Source organism: Nannospalax galili, unplaced genomic scaffold (genome assembly GCF_000622305.1).
Source record: "Nannospalax galili isolate Female #2095 unplaced genomic scaffold, S.galili_v1.0 scaffold1009, whole genome shotgun sequence".
In the NCBI taxonomy this organism is placed as follows: domain Eukaryota; kingdom Metazoa; phylum Chordata; class Mammalia; order Rodentia; family Spalacidae; genus Nannospalax; species Nannospalax galili.
In genome coordinates this window covers 1,469,945-1,487,748 of record NW_008360054.1, presented here as the reverse complement: position 1 = coordinate 1,487,748, position 17,804 = coordinate 1,469,945, and the positions used below count along the sequence as shown (strand labels likewise).

The window sequence follows — 17,804 nt, the reverse complement described above, 5'->3', positions numbered from 1 at the left end:
ATAATTCAAAACTAAAGATAGCACACAGAAGGCATTAAAGGGTCCAAGCCCATTTTCTGGGTCTAAAAGAAAACTTCTCACCATTCTTTGAAAGTAATTTATGTAGTTCTTTGAAAGGGATACATATGTGGGTTACCTCTATCAAGCAGAAAATGAGGATCCTGGAAAATAACACCTACCATGCAAAGTCACTCCTATATTTCTGGTGCATAGGACAATATACACAACACTTGTTTGATGCAAATTTGGAAATACAAGGTTTAGCCACTGTGATGATTAGTTTTAATGGTCAGCTTGACGCAATCTAGAATCATTTAGGAGACAGGCCACTGAGAATGTCTGTGAAGTAACTTATACACAGTAACTGATGTGGGAGGACAAATCTAATGTGGCTAGCACCATTCCCCTGGACTGAGGTCCTGGACTGAATGAAAAAGAGAAAGTAAGCTCAACAAATGCGTGCAAGCATTAATTCATATTGTTCCCTAATATTGGCTGTGGATGTAACAATGTATTTCAAACTCCCACTGCCTTGATCTCACCATGATGAACTATACCTCTGAACTATGAGCCAGAATAACCCCTTTTTCCATTAATCATATTTTTTAGGTTGTTTTTTCACAGCTACTTAGAAAGATACTAAGAGAGCCCCCTCAGAGGCACCTCCAGGATCAGAAAAGCAGTTCATCATATCATATTTGTTGAGGTTGAATCACACATGGCTTGGGACTGTAAGCTTTTGCTGGTCATTTCACCAAGGGAAAAAAGAAGTTTGGAGGTGAGACATGCCTTGTATGAGGTGAGAGAGCTTTCTAGCAGAGGACAAAGGCCTCCCGTGCTCCATTAGATGTCTTTTTCTCCCCCTTAATGATGGGCAAATTCCGGAAATATTGTTATTGCCTGTATATCTGGTAAAGTTAAATGTCATCCCTTCCTCAGAAAAGCCCCCTGGCATGTAAGCTGGAGCTTACATTCTGGCACCAATGACCAGAGAGCCTTACCATCTACAAGGACACTCTTCTTGTCCAGAGTGAAGTTCATCAGCTGGGTACCATTTTTGGTCATCCGAAGGAACTCCTCATAGATAGTGACTTTGTCCACTCGCCGAGCCAATGGTGAGAAGTTACACAGGGAATCCACCCCAGTGTGGTTGCTCTCCGAGACAGCCCTACGAGGACACAGAGGAGGAACAAGGATGTCTGTTATAGATTCTCTGCTGCTATGTTCTGTGTAGGAGAGCTTTGTCTAACAATATAAATGTTCTGCAGCTGTACTTTCCTGTAGTCATGACTTGTCCCATGTTGCTGTTGAAAATTAGAAATGTGACCAGTCCTAAATGGGACATCTATATCACACCCCCTCCTCCCAAGGCTCAAGGATCATCACAGAGTGGGTCAGAAAGATTTTAAGAGCCAGAGCTTGGGAAGACTGTTGCAAAACAGTGTTGTCCAGACATGGCAGGGCTACTGCATTTGTGAATTTGCAGCAGCTGTGGTTGCCTGCACATGATTTACACAAGAGCAATCCAGTCTATTGCTAAAGATATGACACACGTTGGTCAAAGGACATGGAGAAATCAAGTTAGTCCTGACTTTGTCTCTTTTGGCTAGCTTTCTTAGTACTTGAGGTACTATGCAGGCTGCTGGGGGAGAAAGTCATCAACAGTCATACCCAACAACCCAACTGGGAACTCTGTGAGCTACAATAATGACCAGCATGGCAAGATATGCCATGGGTATAGTAGTGGTACAAATGTTATGGGGGTAACCAACCACTTTCTGCGTGAATTTAAGGCCCACTCCATAAGAAATGCTGGGTACTATAAATCTGGCCAAGAATCCATGGTTGGGCAGCTCATAGGCCCCAGGGATGAACATTTTATAAAATGTTCATAGTATCAAACTGCTTTCTAAGTTCTTATTTCTCTAGCCATAGATTAGTGCAGCTCTCAGACCCCATAAGAGGAGATTCTTTATGCAATTAAAGGCGGTTAATGCAGAAATATACAACTGATCAAAGTATAGAAAGTGAGCGCTTGCAGTGTGTTCAGTCACAAAGGGGACGACTATATCAAATAACCTCTCCTCAAGGCTCAGGGATCATCTTGGAGACAGAAGGCAGAAAGATTCTAAGAGCCAGAGGTTGGGGAAAGTTATGATGAAACAGTGTCTTATCATGACAGACTGCTGTACTCATGAGCTCACAGTGGCTGTGGTTGCCTACACATGACCTTCAGTCGATATTCTAGCATGCAAGATGGAGTGGTTTACAAGCCCCTGCATAGCCTTAACTGAGGAGCTATGAGCAGTAGGTGGCTTCTGGGTGAGGGAGAATCAGTTTTAAGTATTTGACAATACTGCAATGAATAGCCACCCACACAGGAGTATATGGACTCCTTGGATTATAAATAATAAAATGAAATTGGGAGGGGATGGTGTGTGGAGTTAGGAGGAGGCTGGGGGTGAATATAATTGAAATGCATTGTGAATTCATGAGTGAAATTCCCAAACAAAAATATGAAATTGACAGGTGAAAACTGAACTTGATGGCGCACCTTTAATCCTAGCACTTGGGAAACAGAGGCAGGTGGATCTGTGGGATAGGGGCCAGGCTGATCTACATAGGGAGTTCTACCTCAGCTGGGACCACAGGGAGATTGTCTCAAAAGACCAAAACCAACCAACCAAACAACAACAGCAGACGAAGCTCATCAACACAACACTAATAAGGAAAGTGCTCATGAAGCCTGGGACCCTAACAGAGTAGCCATTTGGAGTTGAGGGCTGCTAGGGCAGGGAGAGTAAGGTTTCTTCAGGGTTGTGGTCTATTATAGATCATCCATGTTCCAGTGGAATGTCCTACACTCATACACTTACTAGAAGCACTAAATGGATTCAATGTGTAAATAAAAGAATACATTAAGTTGGGCGGGATAAGTGGTGAGGTGGGTATGAAAAGAGTTGTAAAGGGCAGCAGGGGCTGGGTCTGATCAAAATACATTGTATACCTGGATGATAGTCTCAAAGAATGAATAAAAATACATGACAATGTTCCTAGCGTGAACAAAGAATGGTGTATAATTCCTTCATGCACTTACTGTAAAACAAACAGTTACCAAGAGAGCATTTCTGGGATGCTGGAGAAAGGACTTTTGAAAAAAAATCCCCAAAATACAATAAAAACACTAGGAAAAGTTGTCAGCGTCAATATTTTCAGAAGTCTAGGAATTAATCAAAGGCTGGAAAAATCTAAGGGATGTAAGAAAACTGGGTGGTCATGTGCAGGCAACTATGCTGCTGAGATTTTATGGGTGCTCTGGCACTTATAATCTTTTCCCCCCTCTTCCACAATCTTCTCTGAGCCTTAGGTATAGGGATTGTGTGTATGTGTTTGTGTGTGAAAAAATATTATAGAAAAAGAGGTCAAGAATTTGAGAGGGGGTAAGGCAGAACGTAAGACGGTGGAAGGGAGGGATGGCTAGAAATGATGTAAATACGGTGTACTCATGTACGCAATTCTCAAAACTTAAAAAGAAAACTGGCTGAATCTTGGTAAAGACAGCTAGTTTGATTGCATTTCACTTTGCATTAGTTCCATATTCTTCTGACAAGATCCTTGGTAAGTTTGAGAAGCACTAACCTCAGAACCACAGTAGTGTGGAATCCGCCAGCCCAGCGGCCACAGCCCTGTGTGGAGCTCCTCAAACACATATGCCAGAAAAGAGCTGCCACCATTGGATCTGTCTGAGAGCTCCTTGCAGAAAACCCTGTTCTCAGGATTTGTCTTTATGTGGTCTGACTCAGAGCTTGCTCAATATGGAGAGCTTATTCCACTAAAAACAATCCGTTCTCATGTTTAATGTTTCAACTGCCTGAGGGAGTGATACCAGTTGAAGTAAACCAGAGGTGAACCAAAACTTTAAAAGAAAAATTTGGAGAGCAAGTAGTTCATAAGGGAAGTTGAGAAATCATAGATGTGTTTCTGAAGATCTACAAAGGTCCCAAGAAAATGAAAAATGAAATAAACCGAAACTAAGCAAAAAACTGAAAAAAATAACAACAAATTTCTCAATGTGTGAGGTCATTCACAAAACAAAGAGAAGATTGATAAATCCGTAATTTTCCACCTCTGGTTACACAATTGGCCTACATCTAAAAACACTGATCAATGCAATATGTCATATGAACAGAATCAAAGACACAACATACACACGAGAGAGAGAGAGAGAGAGAGAGAGAGAGACAGAGAGAGAGACAGAGAGAGAGAGACAGAGAGAGAGAGAGAGAGAGAGAAAGAGACAGAGACTTTAATAAATCATATAACCCTTGTATGGTTAAAAAGAAAAAAATACTACAGGCACAGACCAACTAAAAAGGCACTTTCTCAATCTGAAAAAGAGAATCTATGCAAAGTCATAGCTAACATTGTGCTTAATACTGAAAATGGGAAAGTTTCACTTTTTAAAATATTTTATTATATTTATTTTATGTGTATGAATGCATTGCCTGCATGTATATAAGTGCACTTATGTCATGCAATGCCTGCTGAGGACAGAAGAGACCCTCAGATCCCCTGGAACCAGAGTTTTAGATAGTTGTTAGCTGCCATGTGGGTGCTGAGATTCAAAATCAGGTCTTCTGCAACAACAGCCAGTGTTCTTAACCACTGAGTCATCTTTCCAGCCCTGAAACTTTCTCTATGAGAGAAGGAATAGTAAAATATGTCAGCTTTGTCCCTGTATGTTATTCACATTGTTCTGAGAGTTTAGTTAGGCAAGAAAAAGAAATCAAAGTAACCAAAATTGAAAAGGAAGTATAAAAATAGATTTTCAGATGGGACACAGAGGTACAGTCACAAACATATACACATGCTTCTAAAACTCATGAGATTCTCATAATTGAAGGATATAATACCAATATACAAAAATTAATGGTATTTCTATATACTAGTAACATTCTGAAAATGAAATTAAGGAAAAGATTTATTCTCAATAATATCAAAGAATAAAAATACTTTGGAATAAAATGCTTTAAAGTAAAAAAGCCGGGTGTGATAGTGTACACACTTAATCCAAGTCCTCAGGAGGTAGTGGCAGATGGATTTCTGTGAGAGTAAGGCTAGCCTAGTCTACATATCAAGTTCCAGGCCAGCTGGGACTATAGGAGACCCTGTCTCAAATTAATATGCAATAAGGGGTAAGGACCACTTAGTGTATTGTTAATTGACACCATGCTCTTTCTGCCACAAACACAGACCAGGTTGGGGATGTAGTTCAATTGATAGAATGCTTGCCTAGTATTGGAGGAAGTCCTGTGTTCTATCCCCAGCACCGCACAAATCAAACATGGTAGCACATGCATGTAGCCATAGCCTTTGGGAGGTAGAGGCAAGTAACCTCAAAGACAGTGTGTTTGAGGCCATCCAGGGCCACATGAGACCATGTCTCAAATACACACATACAGACACACTCATAGACACAAAAACTTCCAGATAATTTTTGTACCCCTTTACATAGGCTGACATTTAGCAAAAGATAGCATATACGCTGGTAACAGAAAACAAAGAAATGATGAAAAATGCATTTAACTAGGAATTCAAATACTTGGAGAAGGAACAAAGGAAGTACAGTGAAAAATGAGCCACCATCACATGGCCTCTATAGATACCATCCATGGGCTCCTGGATCTTTACTTTTGGTGAGACTTGAGATTTTTAAACTATACTTTTTTCACTATACTTTTATTTCTTTGTGTTTGTATGTGTGTGTGTGTGTGCGTGTGTGTGTGTGTGTGTGCGTGTATGTGCGTGTGCGTGTGTGTGTGCCTGTGCTGAGGTGTTGCCTTGTACACATGCTACTGTGCTACAGCATTTGTGTGGAGGTTAGAGGACAACTTTGGTTTTCTGCTTCTATCATGTGGGTCCTGGGGATGGAACTCATGTCCTTGGACTTTGTGGCAAGCACCATTACCTGCAGAGCCATTTTACTGACCCAAGTACTCTTAGATCTTTAAGGCAGTTTATTTTAATCTGATGAGGAAAGAAAATCTTGGGATAAATGATGGTTTCTTTATTTGAGACAGGGTTTCACTGTGTAACCTAGTTTAGTCTTAAACCTGTAATATTCCTGCCTCAGCCTTCTGTAACTCAACTGCAGGCTTGGAGACCACTGAAGATAGACTCATCCCTCAGAATCAGCTTTGGATCCCACGTCCTGTTTTCATATGAACACTACAAAGGGAAACATCACAGTTACCCTCCTTAAGGTTTAAAATGCTATATGAAAAGGTGGAGGTATCAGAACTTTGTTAGAGCCTGTTAAGGGAAAACGACTTCCTTCTGATCAAAAGAATGACTCTCAGTTCTATCTCCGACCTCGTTTGGAGACATGACGTTCTGGTCTGTCTCAAAGATTAGACTTTTACATCCTATTGTCCTCTTCCTTAAGAGTTAATCTAACTGGGCCTGTCAATTAGCTGCCCAGGATCTGAAGATGTACAAAGAAGACGGGAAGAGTAATTGTTCCCTTAATCACATAATGGACATACATACCCCCAAAGCCTCTCCTTTCATGTAGTTGCTTACAGCTCTCCACTACTCACTTCTCTGAGTTCTAACTCAAAACATTACTTTTCTCCTTCCTAGCTCTTTGAATGCCAGAGTCCTGCATACATTTTCCCTTGAATTCTGAACTTTCATATTGTTTCTCAAAAAGAAAACCCCCGCCCTGCCCCCAGCACACTTTCTCTCCTTACTCAAAAGGCATGACTTTCTTCTTCTTCTTCTCTAGCAGCTGCCAGGATTTGCAGCTTACCAGCAAAGTTGTTTTTCCCTCAAACTCTTTTTAGTTTTTGAGACAAGATCATACTACCTGACTGGCCTTGAACTCACTGTGAAGACCAGGTTGGCCTCAAACTCATAGAGTTCTGCCTGCCTCTGCCTCCAAAGTTCTGGGATTAAAGGACTATGCAACCACTCAGTCATCTCTCAAATTCTTAATAGTGTTTGAGCTTCCCTCTGCGTCCTTTTAAAAATTCTTTTAACAACACAAAAGGTAGCTCTGATTTCCCTGGAATAAGACATGCCTCTGTGCCTGGCTCTATTTAGTGGTTCTGGAATATTCCTCTTATTTACAAATCAACTTTTTGTGTTTAAATTCAAGCCAAACACCCTACTGTTTTCTAATCTAAAAATTAAATGGTGGTTAAATGTCTTCTTTCCCTATCTAGAAGTCATTTAAAAGAAAACTGATTCTAACCACTCCAACAGCTATCAAAGTGCCTGAAAACAAATCCTGAGTTCATCGCTCTTGAGTCCAGCCTAGGGAGACAGAAGGAAAATGAGGAGGAACCCAGTAGATGGATGCTTTCGGAAGCCCTTGTCAAGAAATTCCAGTGGACTTTAATTTGGACATTTGAAATTTGCCCTGTTCTGACTTTTTTTGGTTCCCTGTCTAGAACTTGTAATGCTAACTACTTTTGCCTTTTACTTCTCCTTCACATCTCCTAGGCACCAGTCAAGTTTTTTTTCCTCCCTCTAGTTGAGAGTTATGCAATTTGGGGGTCTTTTAGATAGACCCACTGAAAGCGGTACCGCAGTTGCCTCACCCTGTGTCCCTGTTCAGCATGAAAGAAGCCAGAGCAGTCTGCGTCCGATTCCCTATCGGCAATTTGGGTAACCTCTTCAGATGTTGGTGTGATAAGAATAGGAGGGAGAAATTGGCTAAGCAGTTAGGGTAAAAAGACCCCAAAGAAAACCAGTTTCTTTCTTAACTAAAAATCAATATGTCCTTGGGCCTTTTAGCAACGTACTCTGTCCCAAAGGCCAAAAATGTTAGACGTATTTGGGAGCTCTAATCCCGAAAAGATTTTAGGGTTACCTCTTCAGAGAGGGGAATGTTAGAGTATAAAATCCCTAGTCTATCCATTGGAGGACCTATTTTTCCAGTCTTACTGGTCAATTACCTGGTGATTAGACCACTCCTAGGAAGGCAGGTGCACCTTAAGTTATGCTAAATAGATGGTTGGAACACCTGGTGTGTTAATGGAGTTGCAAATTTTTCTTGCCTGGAACTAGACCCCTGCAAAACTTCCAGACCAGCCACAGCCATGTAGGTCTCCATAAGTCTGTCCGCTTTCCTGAACTCTTCAGGAAAGCGTAATTTCTCCTTTTCTTCTTCATGCCTTTCTTACTAAACATGCTTTCCTTAAGGCTTTGGGCTGCCCCTAGCATTTTGTATTTCTTCACCTTTTCTCTAAAGCTTCCTTCTCCCAGCCATTTGGCTGCCAGTCAGCCATGTGTCTGACCTCTACGCAGGCTCTAAACCTGCATTGCTTCATGATTTTCTTTCCTTCTTCCCACCATTCAGCTCCTCAAGGCAGCTGCCAAGATTACCAGCTCGCCCGCCCTGAGGAGTTTTCTCTAAGATTCTAATAAAATTGTAAAATCTTAAAACAAAAAAAAAAAAAAATCAAGTCAAAGTCAAATAAAAGGTCGCTTGTTTGAAGTTGCTAACTTGTATGCAAGTGTATATTTTTGCAGCAGTTGGGTACTTTTCTTGGTTGATTTATTTATTTTGATTTTATGTATGAATGTTTTGCCTGCATGTAAGTACAAGTGCATGCGATACTCATGGAAACCAGAAAGGGCATCAGATCCCTTGGAACTGGAGTTGCTGATGGTTGTTAACCATCATATGGGTGCTGGGAACTGAACCAAGTCCTCTGCGAGAGCAGTAACTGTTTTTAACTGCTGAGCCATCTCTCCAGTCACAGTAGTTGGTTCCTCAAGGCAAGGATTATACACGTGAGTCCAGGACCCTTCATACCAAGCACCTCCATGTCTTCAGAGGCTTGACAAACTCAGCTAAGTTTCGAAGCTAGTTGATCTCCCTGCTTTAGGAGGAAGCTGGTTTCTAGGTAACAATTGTATATTCCTAGGGCTCTCTTCCTTAACAACTAAGAATTGGAACAAAGAAATTATGGCAAAGCAATCATACTGTCTTTGGCCCCAGCCCCAGCACAAGGGTCACAGGAACATGTGGCCACACCCAGTTTTTTATATGGGTTCTTGGGCTCCAAACCCAGGTCATTATGCTTATAGGGTAAGCATTTTACCTACTGAGACATTTGCCTAACACTTTTATATCCCCATCTAACTGTTGTTCCTGATGTGGTCACTAGAGGACAATGCAGCACCCTAGCTTCTTTGGGCAGCATTATTCCTGGAGAAGGATGAATATATTGTAAAGAGATTTCATACATCCATAAGAAAATGTAAGAAGCCCTGGATTGCATTCCCAGCACCATGTCAACCAGGCCCAGTGACACTGATGCATGCCTGTAATTCCAGCACTCCACTCAGAAATGGAAGTAGGAGGATCCAAGCTCCAGAACAAAAAGTTTCCAGGATCGTGTGTCCTAAGTTGGCACTCACCTGAATGCTAAAACTTGACAGTCAGAAAAGTAATTCTTGATGCTGCTGTTTCGGAAAAGCTGGTTGAGCTGAAAGACAGGGTAACGTTCCTATATCAGAACCCCAGACTCCATTATGTAAGAAACTTTACAGCCACAGAGTAGATTTCTGGATACAATTTTTCACTGACAGTTGCCCAAGCAAACGTACCAAAGAATGTCTTGTTCTAGGGTGTGACAGCTGTGGCACCCTTGGTGAGTCTGACTTTGTGTTTTTCTTAATTTATGAATGGGTATAAGAATCTGTCTCGAGGACCTCCTAATGAATTACTTTCTAACTACCCAGTGCCCACAAGTAAATCTCTGTCTGGGAGCAGAGTACACTCGTGACGCTATTCTCACCGCATATTCAATACTTCTTTTGTTCTGCCGGTGTTTGGTGGTGCCTGGCTGGGCTATGTCCTGGGAATAGGGTAGGTTGGTGACAGTGAAGTTCAGGTGGAAATGCTGGAAGCTGGAGATGACTGTTGGTATTTCTGTTGGTGGACGGATGGATGGCTTCATGTCTGAAAAAAGAAGTATGTAAAACGTCTGTATCAAGGGAAAGTGTGTGTTTTACTTTCATTACATTTCAATATATTACTGTAGCAGGAACTCAAGAAGGCAACTCAAGATCCTCCACATCTTGAGCTGGACAAGTTTACATGTAGGGGGCTGAGGAGATGGCTCAGTTAGTGAAGAGCTCACTTCACAAGCATAAGGTCATGAGTTGAATAACCAGCAAGCACATCAAAAGCTGGGAGGGATGAACTTACTATTATTATTCCACTAAATGTTCACAGTATCAAAATTGTCTTCCAAATTAATATCTCTATACCCATAGATTAGTGCAGATCTGAGACTTCATCAGAGAAATTTCTTTGTGTAGTGGATAGTGGTTGACACAGAAACTCACAACTGATCAAAGTGGAGAGAATAAGTGTCTGGAATGCTCAGTCACAAACTGGACATTTATATCAAACACCTCTCTTTTCATGGCTCAGGGACCATTGTGGAAGAGGAGGAAGAAAGATTATGAGCCAGAGTTAGGAAAGACCGAAGCAAAACAGTGTCTTCTGGACATGACAAGATCACTGCATTTGTTTACTCACAGCAACTGTGGTTACCTGAACAAGATCATACCAGTCAACTTTCCAGCATGGTGGGAAGAGGTGCTATGAACCTCGACCACTAGCTGAGGAACTACTGACAGTTGACGGCTTCTGGGGGAGGAAGAGTCAGTTTTAAGAGTATGGTAAGGTCCCTGGTAAGTCCACAATACTCAAGTGGATGGCCCCACACCTGTGAATATGTGGGCAAATTAGACTTGGTGATCTACAAAAATAAAAGAGGACAAGAAGTTGGAATGCAGTGGGAAGGTTGGGTGTGGATCAGGAAGGAGTTAGAGGTGGCAGTGGGAGTGAATATGATAAAAACACCTTGTATGGGACTAGAGAGATGGCTCGGCGGTTAAGAACACTGTCCTTGCAGAAGACCCAGGTTCGAATCCCAGCACCCACACAGCAGCTAACAACTGTCTGTTGCTCCAGTTCCAGGGGATCCGACAGCCTCTTCTGATCTCTGTGGCCATTGCATGGCCCAGCTGCACTTGCCTACATGCAGGCAAAACACTCATGCACATAAAATAAAAATAATAAAAACAAAATATTTTTTAAAAATAAAATATTTTTAAAAATATGTTGTATGCACATATGGAATTTTCAAAGAATTAATAAAATATATTAAAATATGGGTGTGGTAACATGCACCTATAGTCTTAGCCCTGGGGAGGAGGAGACATTGTGATTGCTGCTTCTTTTTTAAAATTTTTATTTATTTTTAATTTTATTGTATTAGTGTTTTGCCTACATGTATGTAAGTGCACCCCTGTTGAGCATACCCACAAGGGTCAGAAGAGGTCACAGGATCTCTTTGAACTGGAGTTACAGATGGTTGCTAGTCGCCATTTGGGTCCTGAGAACTGAACCAAGGGCCTCTGGGAAAGCACCCTGTGCTCTTAAGCCCTGAGCCATCTCTCCAGCCCTAGGTTGCTGCTTCTTGCTGGCTAGCTAGTGTGGCTGAATTAGTGAGCTCCAGATTCAGTGAGAGACTTTGTCTCCACAAAAAGATGGAGAGCAATAAAGGAAGACAACTGACGTCAGTCTCTTCCCTTTACACACAGGTACACCACACACAGAACATTTATATGCAAATAAAATTGCCTGGGTGTATTTACTTCATAGTCTCTTCTTGCTTCCTTTGGACACATCATGGCCAGGAGCCAACATGGGGTTCCAGAAAGTCCCCTTTCTTTCCAAAACCTCTGTGTACTGTCTACTACTCAGAAGCCCTATCTTTCATTTTTAGCTCTTCTACTTATGAAACCAGCTACTGCCATCTTGCACTACTTGTACTACTACCTATCACTTGCAGATCCATCAGCTGGTAGGTGCCACCCAACCAGTGGGAGGAGGCATTCAAAGTCTTATTTAGAAAGACTTGCTTCACAAGGTTGGGTTCCAGATGAGAGGAGAAAAATGCCTTCATAGTAACTATCAGGGAGCCAGACCTAGGAACAGAGAACACAAGAATTCAGATAGTAGTCAATGCTACAAGTAGTTGAAGTTTCCATGTTTAAAGGCCCAAACACCTAGGAACAGGAAGTGGTGCTTATCTAGCTTCCTCAGTGCCCCTCCCCCCCAATATTGAGAAGAGACCCTAATCAAAAGGTTCCTGACCATGATTCAGAAATTAAGCCAAGAACAAGTTCGGTAGCAACAACAATATATTAAATGTTTGATGCATATCAAGACCCTTAAAAATTGACTTCTATTCTCTGGTAGAAGGTACTACTGATTATCTCCATGTTAAATACCATGGGGCTAGGGAGATGGCTCAGTGGATAAGAGCACTTGCTACACAAACATTGGGACCTGAATTCTGACATCAACACCCACATGAAAAGCTTAAGCATGGCTTTGCACATTCCTGTAACCCCAGCAGTATGGGGGTGAAGATAGGAGAATCACTGGGATATGCTATCTGACAGTCAAATTCCAGCTTCAGAGAGAGACCCTGACTCATCAAGGCAGTAAGGTGGAGAGTAATACAGCAGGATAGCTGATGTCTTTCTCTGGTCTTTGCATGTGGATATGTACCTGCAAACATGTGAAAGTCCGATTCACATATACCACATTCACACACACAAATGCACAAATATACACTCATACATAGACACATACACACTTATATATGCATATACTCACAAAATAAATAGATAAATAGATAAAAATAAATGCAAAAAGTACTGAACTTTGGAAATACTGTAATCCCAATGTTTAGTGACCTTCTGTTTCTCTAGTCTTTGTTTCTTCTCTAAGTCTATAGAGACAAGTCCAAATCTCACATTGAGAGTCCTCAGAAAATTCATTTGAGGATTAGGTTCCCCATCTAATCATTGTGCCCACCTCACATCACAGGGACAGAAGAGAGAACTAATGGGACAATCATGCACGGAAGTGTTCTTTAGGGAGGTTGGTCCATGGTAACTGTGGTTAGCATGTTTATGCTTTCAGTTCAATGTCAAAAAGTTGCCTCCTCCATGTATCCAGTCCTCACAGATATAACTGACCAGTGTGTGAGGAAGAATGGGCAATGTACTGTCCATTCTAGCTTAAGGATGCACTGTAGAAGTGCTGTTAATCCATGATAAATCTTTCCGTTTTGGAGAGTAGCTGGTTAAGAAAAAATTGTTCTAAACGGAGATAAACAACGGGATGTTGTAAAGTGAGATATACAAGATGTTTGAAAAGCAAGTAAACAACTCAATAGCTGAAGGAAGTTTCTGAGATTGACCAGGTTCCCTAGGTCCCTCCCTCCTCAACGGCTGCTGAGAGACCCTCTCAGATCAGCCAAGTTACCTGAAAGAAGCTGCCTGGAAGAAACAGAACCCTGCTGAGCTGCCTGGAAGAAGCTCAGATCAACAAGGCTACCTGGAAAGGTTACTCTCCAAATTGTCGAGCTGCCTGCATGTTGTACAACGTGCTTCTGCTTTTGTGAGCTGTCACCTACACTGGCATGGGATTTTCATGACGCATCTGTCTTTGAGTCATTTCTGCTCCTCACTCATACTCCTGTTAGTAACCCCAGTAAAAGTCATTGTTTCACTGAGCTAGACTTCAGTGGGATTGGTCTGTCAATGGTTCCCTAACTGGGGTGAGTAGATTGTTTGTTCAGGTCTTCCCAGGAATGGTGTCACACAAGTGTAAGTCCAACTCAGACAGTGTTTCCAACCCTTAGAACTTACGTTAAGTTAGTGACCAGGCAAGACTGGAATACTTCTTGAAACTGGCTCCCTGTGTAGAGTTTGGTAACCTAGAAAGAATAGAGAGGTTGGTGAGATAGAAGTCATTTGTGGGTGGAGGGGGTCACTGGAAATTGTTGAAAGAACATAGGCTTGGGGACAAAGGAGACCTCAATTCAAATCATAGCTTAGCTCTAATTCTAAAAACTTGTAAGATTTTTAGCTAAGTACACTATTCCTGCTATGACATGAATCCAAGATGTCCCCAGGGGGTTGTGTGTTGACAACTTTGTCTCTGGCACAGCCTTGTTCAAAAATGGGATAATAAGAGCTGTGACCTTGAGAACCCTCTCATTCTAGTGGAAAGCAGCTATTGCAGAGACTTAGAACCGTTCAAAATGTTGAGAGTAAGTTATTGTGAGTGCTCTGCTGTAATGGACCATCTTTATCAGCCCCCCCCCCCCGCCCCAACCCCAAGGCTCAAGGAACATCGTGGAAGAAGAAATGGAAAGACTATAAAAGTTGAAAGATAGGGAAGAGTGCTGTGAAAGGCTGACCTCTGGGCATGACATGTACATAGAAACTTAGAAAAAGCTATGGTTTCCTGCACAAAATCTCCATAAGATCAAGAGACTTTAAAAAAAATACAGCATGGAGGGAGGGGGAGCTCCCAGTGCCCCACTCTAGCTGAGGAGTTAATGGCAGGTGATAGCGGCTGAGGGAAGGAAAACACTTTTCTTTAGGATATGGCAACTATTGGTAGGTTGTCCAGTCTCCAGTGGATGACCCCATACACATGCATATATGGGCAGCATTAATTAAACTCAGTGGGTTACCAAAAAAAAAGAAAGAAATGAAGTAGAAGAGACATGGGAGATGTTTGGACAACTGTGGGGACTGGAAGGAGGAGGATGGATAAGACAAAGCCATATTGTATACCTGTATCAAATTTTCAATAAATACAAAAAATTAAAAAGCTCCGACCTCTTGATGGATTGAGACACTGATAGCCTCATAGTTAAAGGGAGGTGGTGGAAACTGTAAAGGATGGGGCCTACCTACTTGAAAGAGATAATTCATTGGGGCTGTTCCCAGAATGGGAAATCTTGTCCCTGCCTCTTCTCTTTTCCTTGCTTTCTGGGCAACATGTGGTGAGCAGACCTGTCCTCTGCATACTCCTGCCACCGTATGTTCTTTCTCACCTCAGGCTCAAAGTAATGGAGCTAGCTGACCATGAAACCATGAGTCAGAGAAATCTTTCCTTCTGTAATGGTTATTTCAGGTGTTTCATCACAGTAACAGAAAGTTAACATAATGCTTCCTTTAGAAAACATTTTAGGTGGCTGGAGAGATGGCTCTGTGGTTAAGAACATTGTCTCCTCTTGCAGAGGACGAGGGTTCGATTCCCAGCAACCACATAGTGGCTAACAACCATTAGTAACTTCAGTTTCAGGGAATATAATACCCTTTTCTGATCTCTGTAGGCATTGCATGACATGGGTACACTTACATGCATGTCGGCAATACACATAAAATAAAAATAACAAAATAAAGTATTTTAAAAACATTTTATTTATTATTACCATGTGTGTATGATGGGGGGGCATGGGTGCCATGGCATATATGTGGAGGACATATGACAATTTTATGGAATCACTTCTTTCCTTATACCCTTATGTTGGGTTCAGGAATCAAACCTAGGTAGCTAAGTTTTGCCTAGCAAGTATTCTCTCTGAGCCATTTCTCCGGTTCCCATAATGCTCTTTGATGAGCCTCAGTTTGTTCTCCTGGTAAATGGGTAAGCCTGGGACACCACCACCTTTGTAAATATTAGAGAAGTCAGAACTCATAGGCAAAGCAAAAAGATGAAATAATCTCTTAGATGATATAAGTCAGAGGGAGTGGTGATAAGGATACTTATGGAAGGGAGAGAAGCAAAAGGGGAAAGTAAGTTCACCTTGTCTTCGATGTCCCTTTCTAGAGCAATATATTCTGCAGATGTTGGGTCTGGATTGCTGAGGTTCCAATTGATGATACAGAAGTTTAGCTGGTACTTGGCATGGATGGTTACATTCTGGAGTACATAGCCTACAGTCACAGAGAAAGAAAAGACAGATGGGGACCCTTAGCTCTTTGGATAGGACTGGAGTTCCTTAGAACACCCTGCCTACTACCAGATTCAACATAAAGTAAACCTGTATGTTGGGGATAGAGAGGGTGCAAAGTTATCCTAAAGAATGGGGAAGACTGGCCTTTTTTTCTCATGATCTCTGATATTTTCTCTCTTTGCTTATTCAGTTCTGACATCCTGGAAGGCTCATCCAGGAAGAAGAGTAGTTATTAGAGACGTGTGTGTGTGTGTGTGTGTGTGTGTGTGTGTGTATGTGTGTGTGTCTGCATCTGTGTGTGTGTGTGTGTGTATGTCGAAAATGGGAAGTTATTGATCCAAATCATAAAGTTTCTCAACTGAAGTGTCTCTCAACCAATGAATGAATAAAGGAACTACGGTCTGCATGCACAAGGGAATGATGTTTACTCATAGAAAAAGGATGAACTCCTCTAATTTGCATAATATGGACAATTGAAAAGCATTACAAGCCAGGCACTTGATGACACAGACCACATCTCATTTGTATTTGGAATTTAACAAGAATTGATCTCATAGTCATAGTAGGCAAATTAAGCCAGTCTCAGAAAGATAAATACCATGTTTTCTTTTATTTGTGGTTCTTAGATTTTATATAGTCACATAAAATCATGTATGTACATAATAAATAAAAGAAGAGTATAATTGTTTAGGAGAACAAAGGAGACTAACAGGATCAAGGAGAAACAATAGAGGGTAACAGAGCGGGGCAAAATATGCAATCTACAATATATAGAAACTTTTGTATAATAGAAAATTCTAAAAAATAAAATTAAAACTAATGGAAAAGTAAGAGTTGATCTCATATAAGTTGAGAGTACACTGGGGGTGACCAAAGGCTATGGAGAATGAAGGCGAGAAGGAGGTTGGGGGAAGGTCGGTCAACCAGGGTAAGCTGCAGTTATATGGGAGGAAGGAGCTCTGGTGTTACACAGTAGGGTGACTGCAGACAATGGTATTGTACCGTACACTTCAGAAAGACGGAAGGGCCTTTACTATAAAGAAACGAAAATCAGAATATAGATGTGCTTAACCCGATTTAAACATTCACAAAGGCAAAATGCATAGAAACATACATTAAACCATAAACATGTTGGCACAATTTTTATGTATTCATGTGTCATTTTAAAATTAATGTAATGAAGAAGAAAGAAAATTTAAAGATACAAGGGTTTTATTATAAGATGAAGTTCTAGAAATCTATTAATAGTATGTGCTTGCAATTTTTAGCATACATCAATTATACAGTTAGTGGCTTCACTTTGACATTTTCATAAATGAATGTAAGATATTTGATCATATTTACCTAACTACTCTTTCTTACCTTCTTCCCTTCCTCCTTTGCTCCTTCATCTTTCATATGTATGACTAAAATTTTCTAAGAGAGGATTTTCTATTTACTATGTAGCACAAGCTGGTCTTGAACTAGTGACAATCCTCCTTCCTCAGCCTCCTGAGTGCTCAGATTATAGGCATCAGTCACTATGTCCAGCTCAGAAAGAAGATTTTAAATGTTCCCTCTGTCTTCTCTCTCTCTCTCTCTCTCTCTCTCTCTCTCTCTCTCTCTCTCTCTCTCTTTCTCTCTCTCTTTCTCTAGCTATGTGCAGTGATGTATGTGTTAATTAGATTGTGGTAAATCATTTCATAAGCTGTGCATATGTCAAACTATCACTATGATAATTTTAAATTCATAGAATTTTACTTGTCAGTTGTATCTCAATAAAGCAGGAAGGTAAAAGTAAAGAAAAAGTGAACTTAACAGTCTAAAATTTATGACATTCATTTGGCCAAAAAATTTCATGCTGTTTATCTGCCCTCCTTGTTGTAGTGGTAGGAAACCCCCTCAAAAAATGGTCAAGAGTCTAAGAATCTCTGGCATGGATAAAGTCCCAACTTTCCAGTTTTG

At 41.1% G+C, this 17,804-nt stretch overlaps 1 protein-coding gene across 1 annotated transcript in view; it reads right to left on the bottom strand.

The window, feature by feature from the left end:
• LOC103726548 (mucin-16) overlaps positions 1-17,804 on the bottom strand; it is a 215,162-nt gene that overhangs the window by 10,851 nt on the left and 186,507 nt on the right. The window contains exons 80-85 of the mRNA XM_029559169.1: positions 15,710-15,840; positions 13,756-13,823; positions 11,870-12,018; positions 9,813-9,976; positions 9,433-9,500; positions 1,002-1,168 (exon numbers count right to left, since the gene is read on the bottom strand). Of these exons, the coding sequence (XP_029415029.1) occupies positions 1,002-1,168; positions 9,433-9,500; positions 9,813-9,976; positions 11,870-12,018; positions 13,756-13,823; positions 15,710-15,840 (747 nt within the window). The remainder of the gene's footprint in view (positions 1-1,001; positions 1,169-9,432; positions 9,501-9,812; positions 9,977-11,869; positions 12,019-13,755; positions 13,824-15,709; positions 15,841-17,804) is intronic.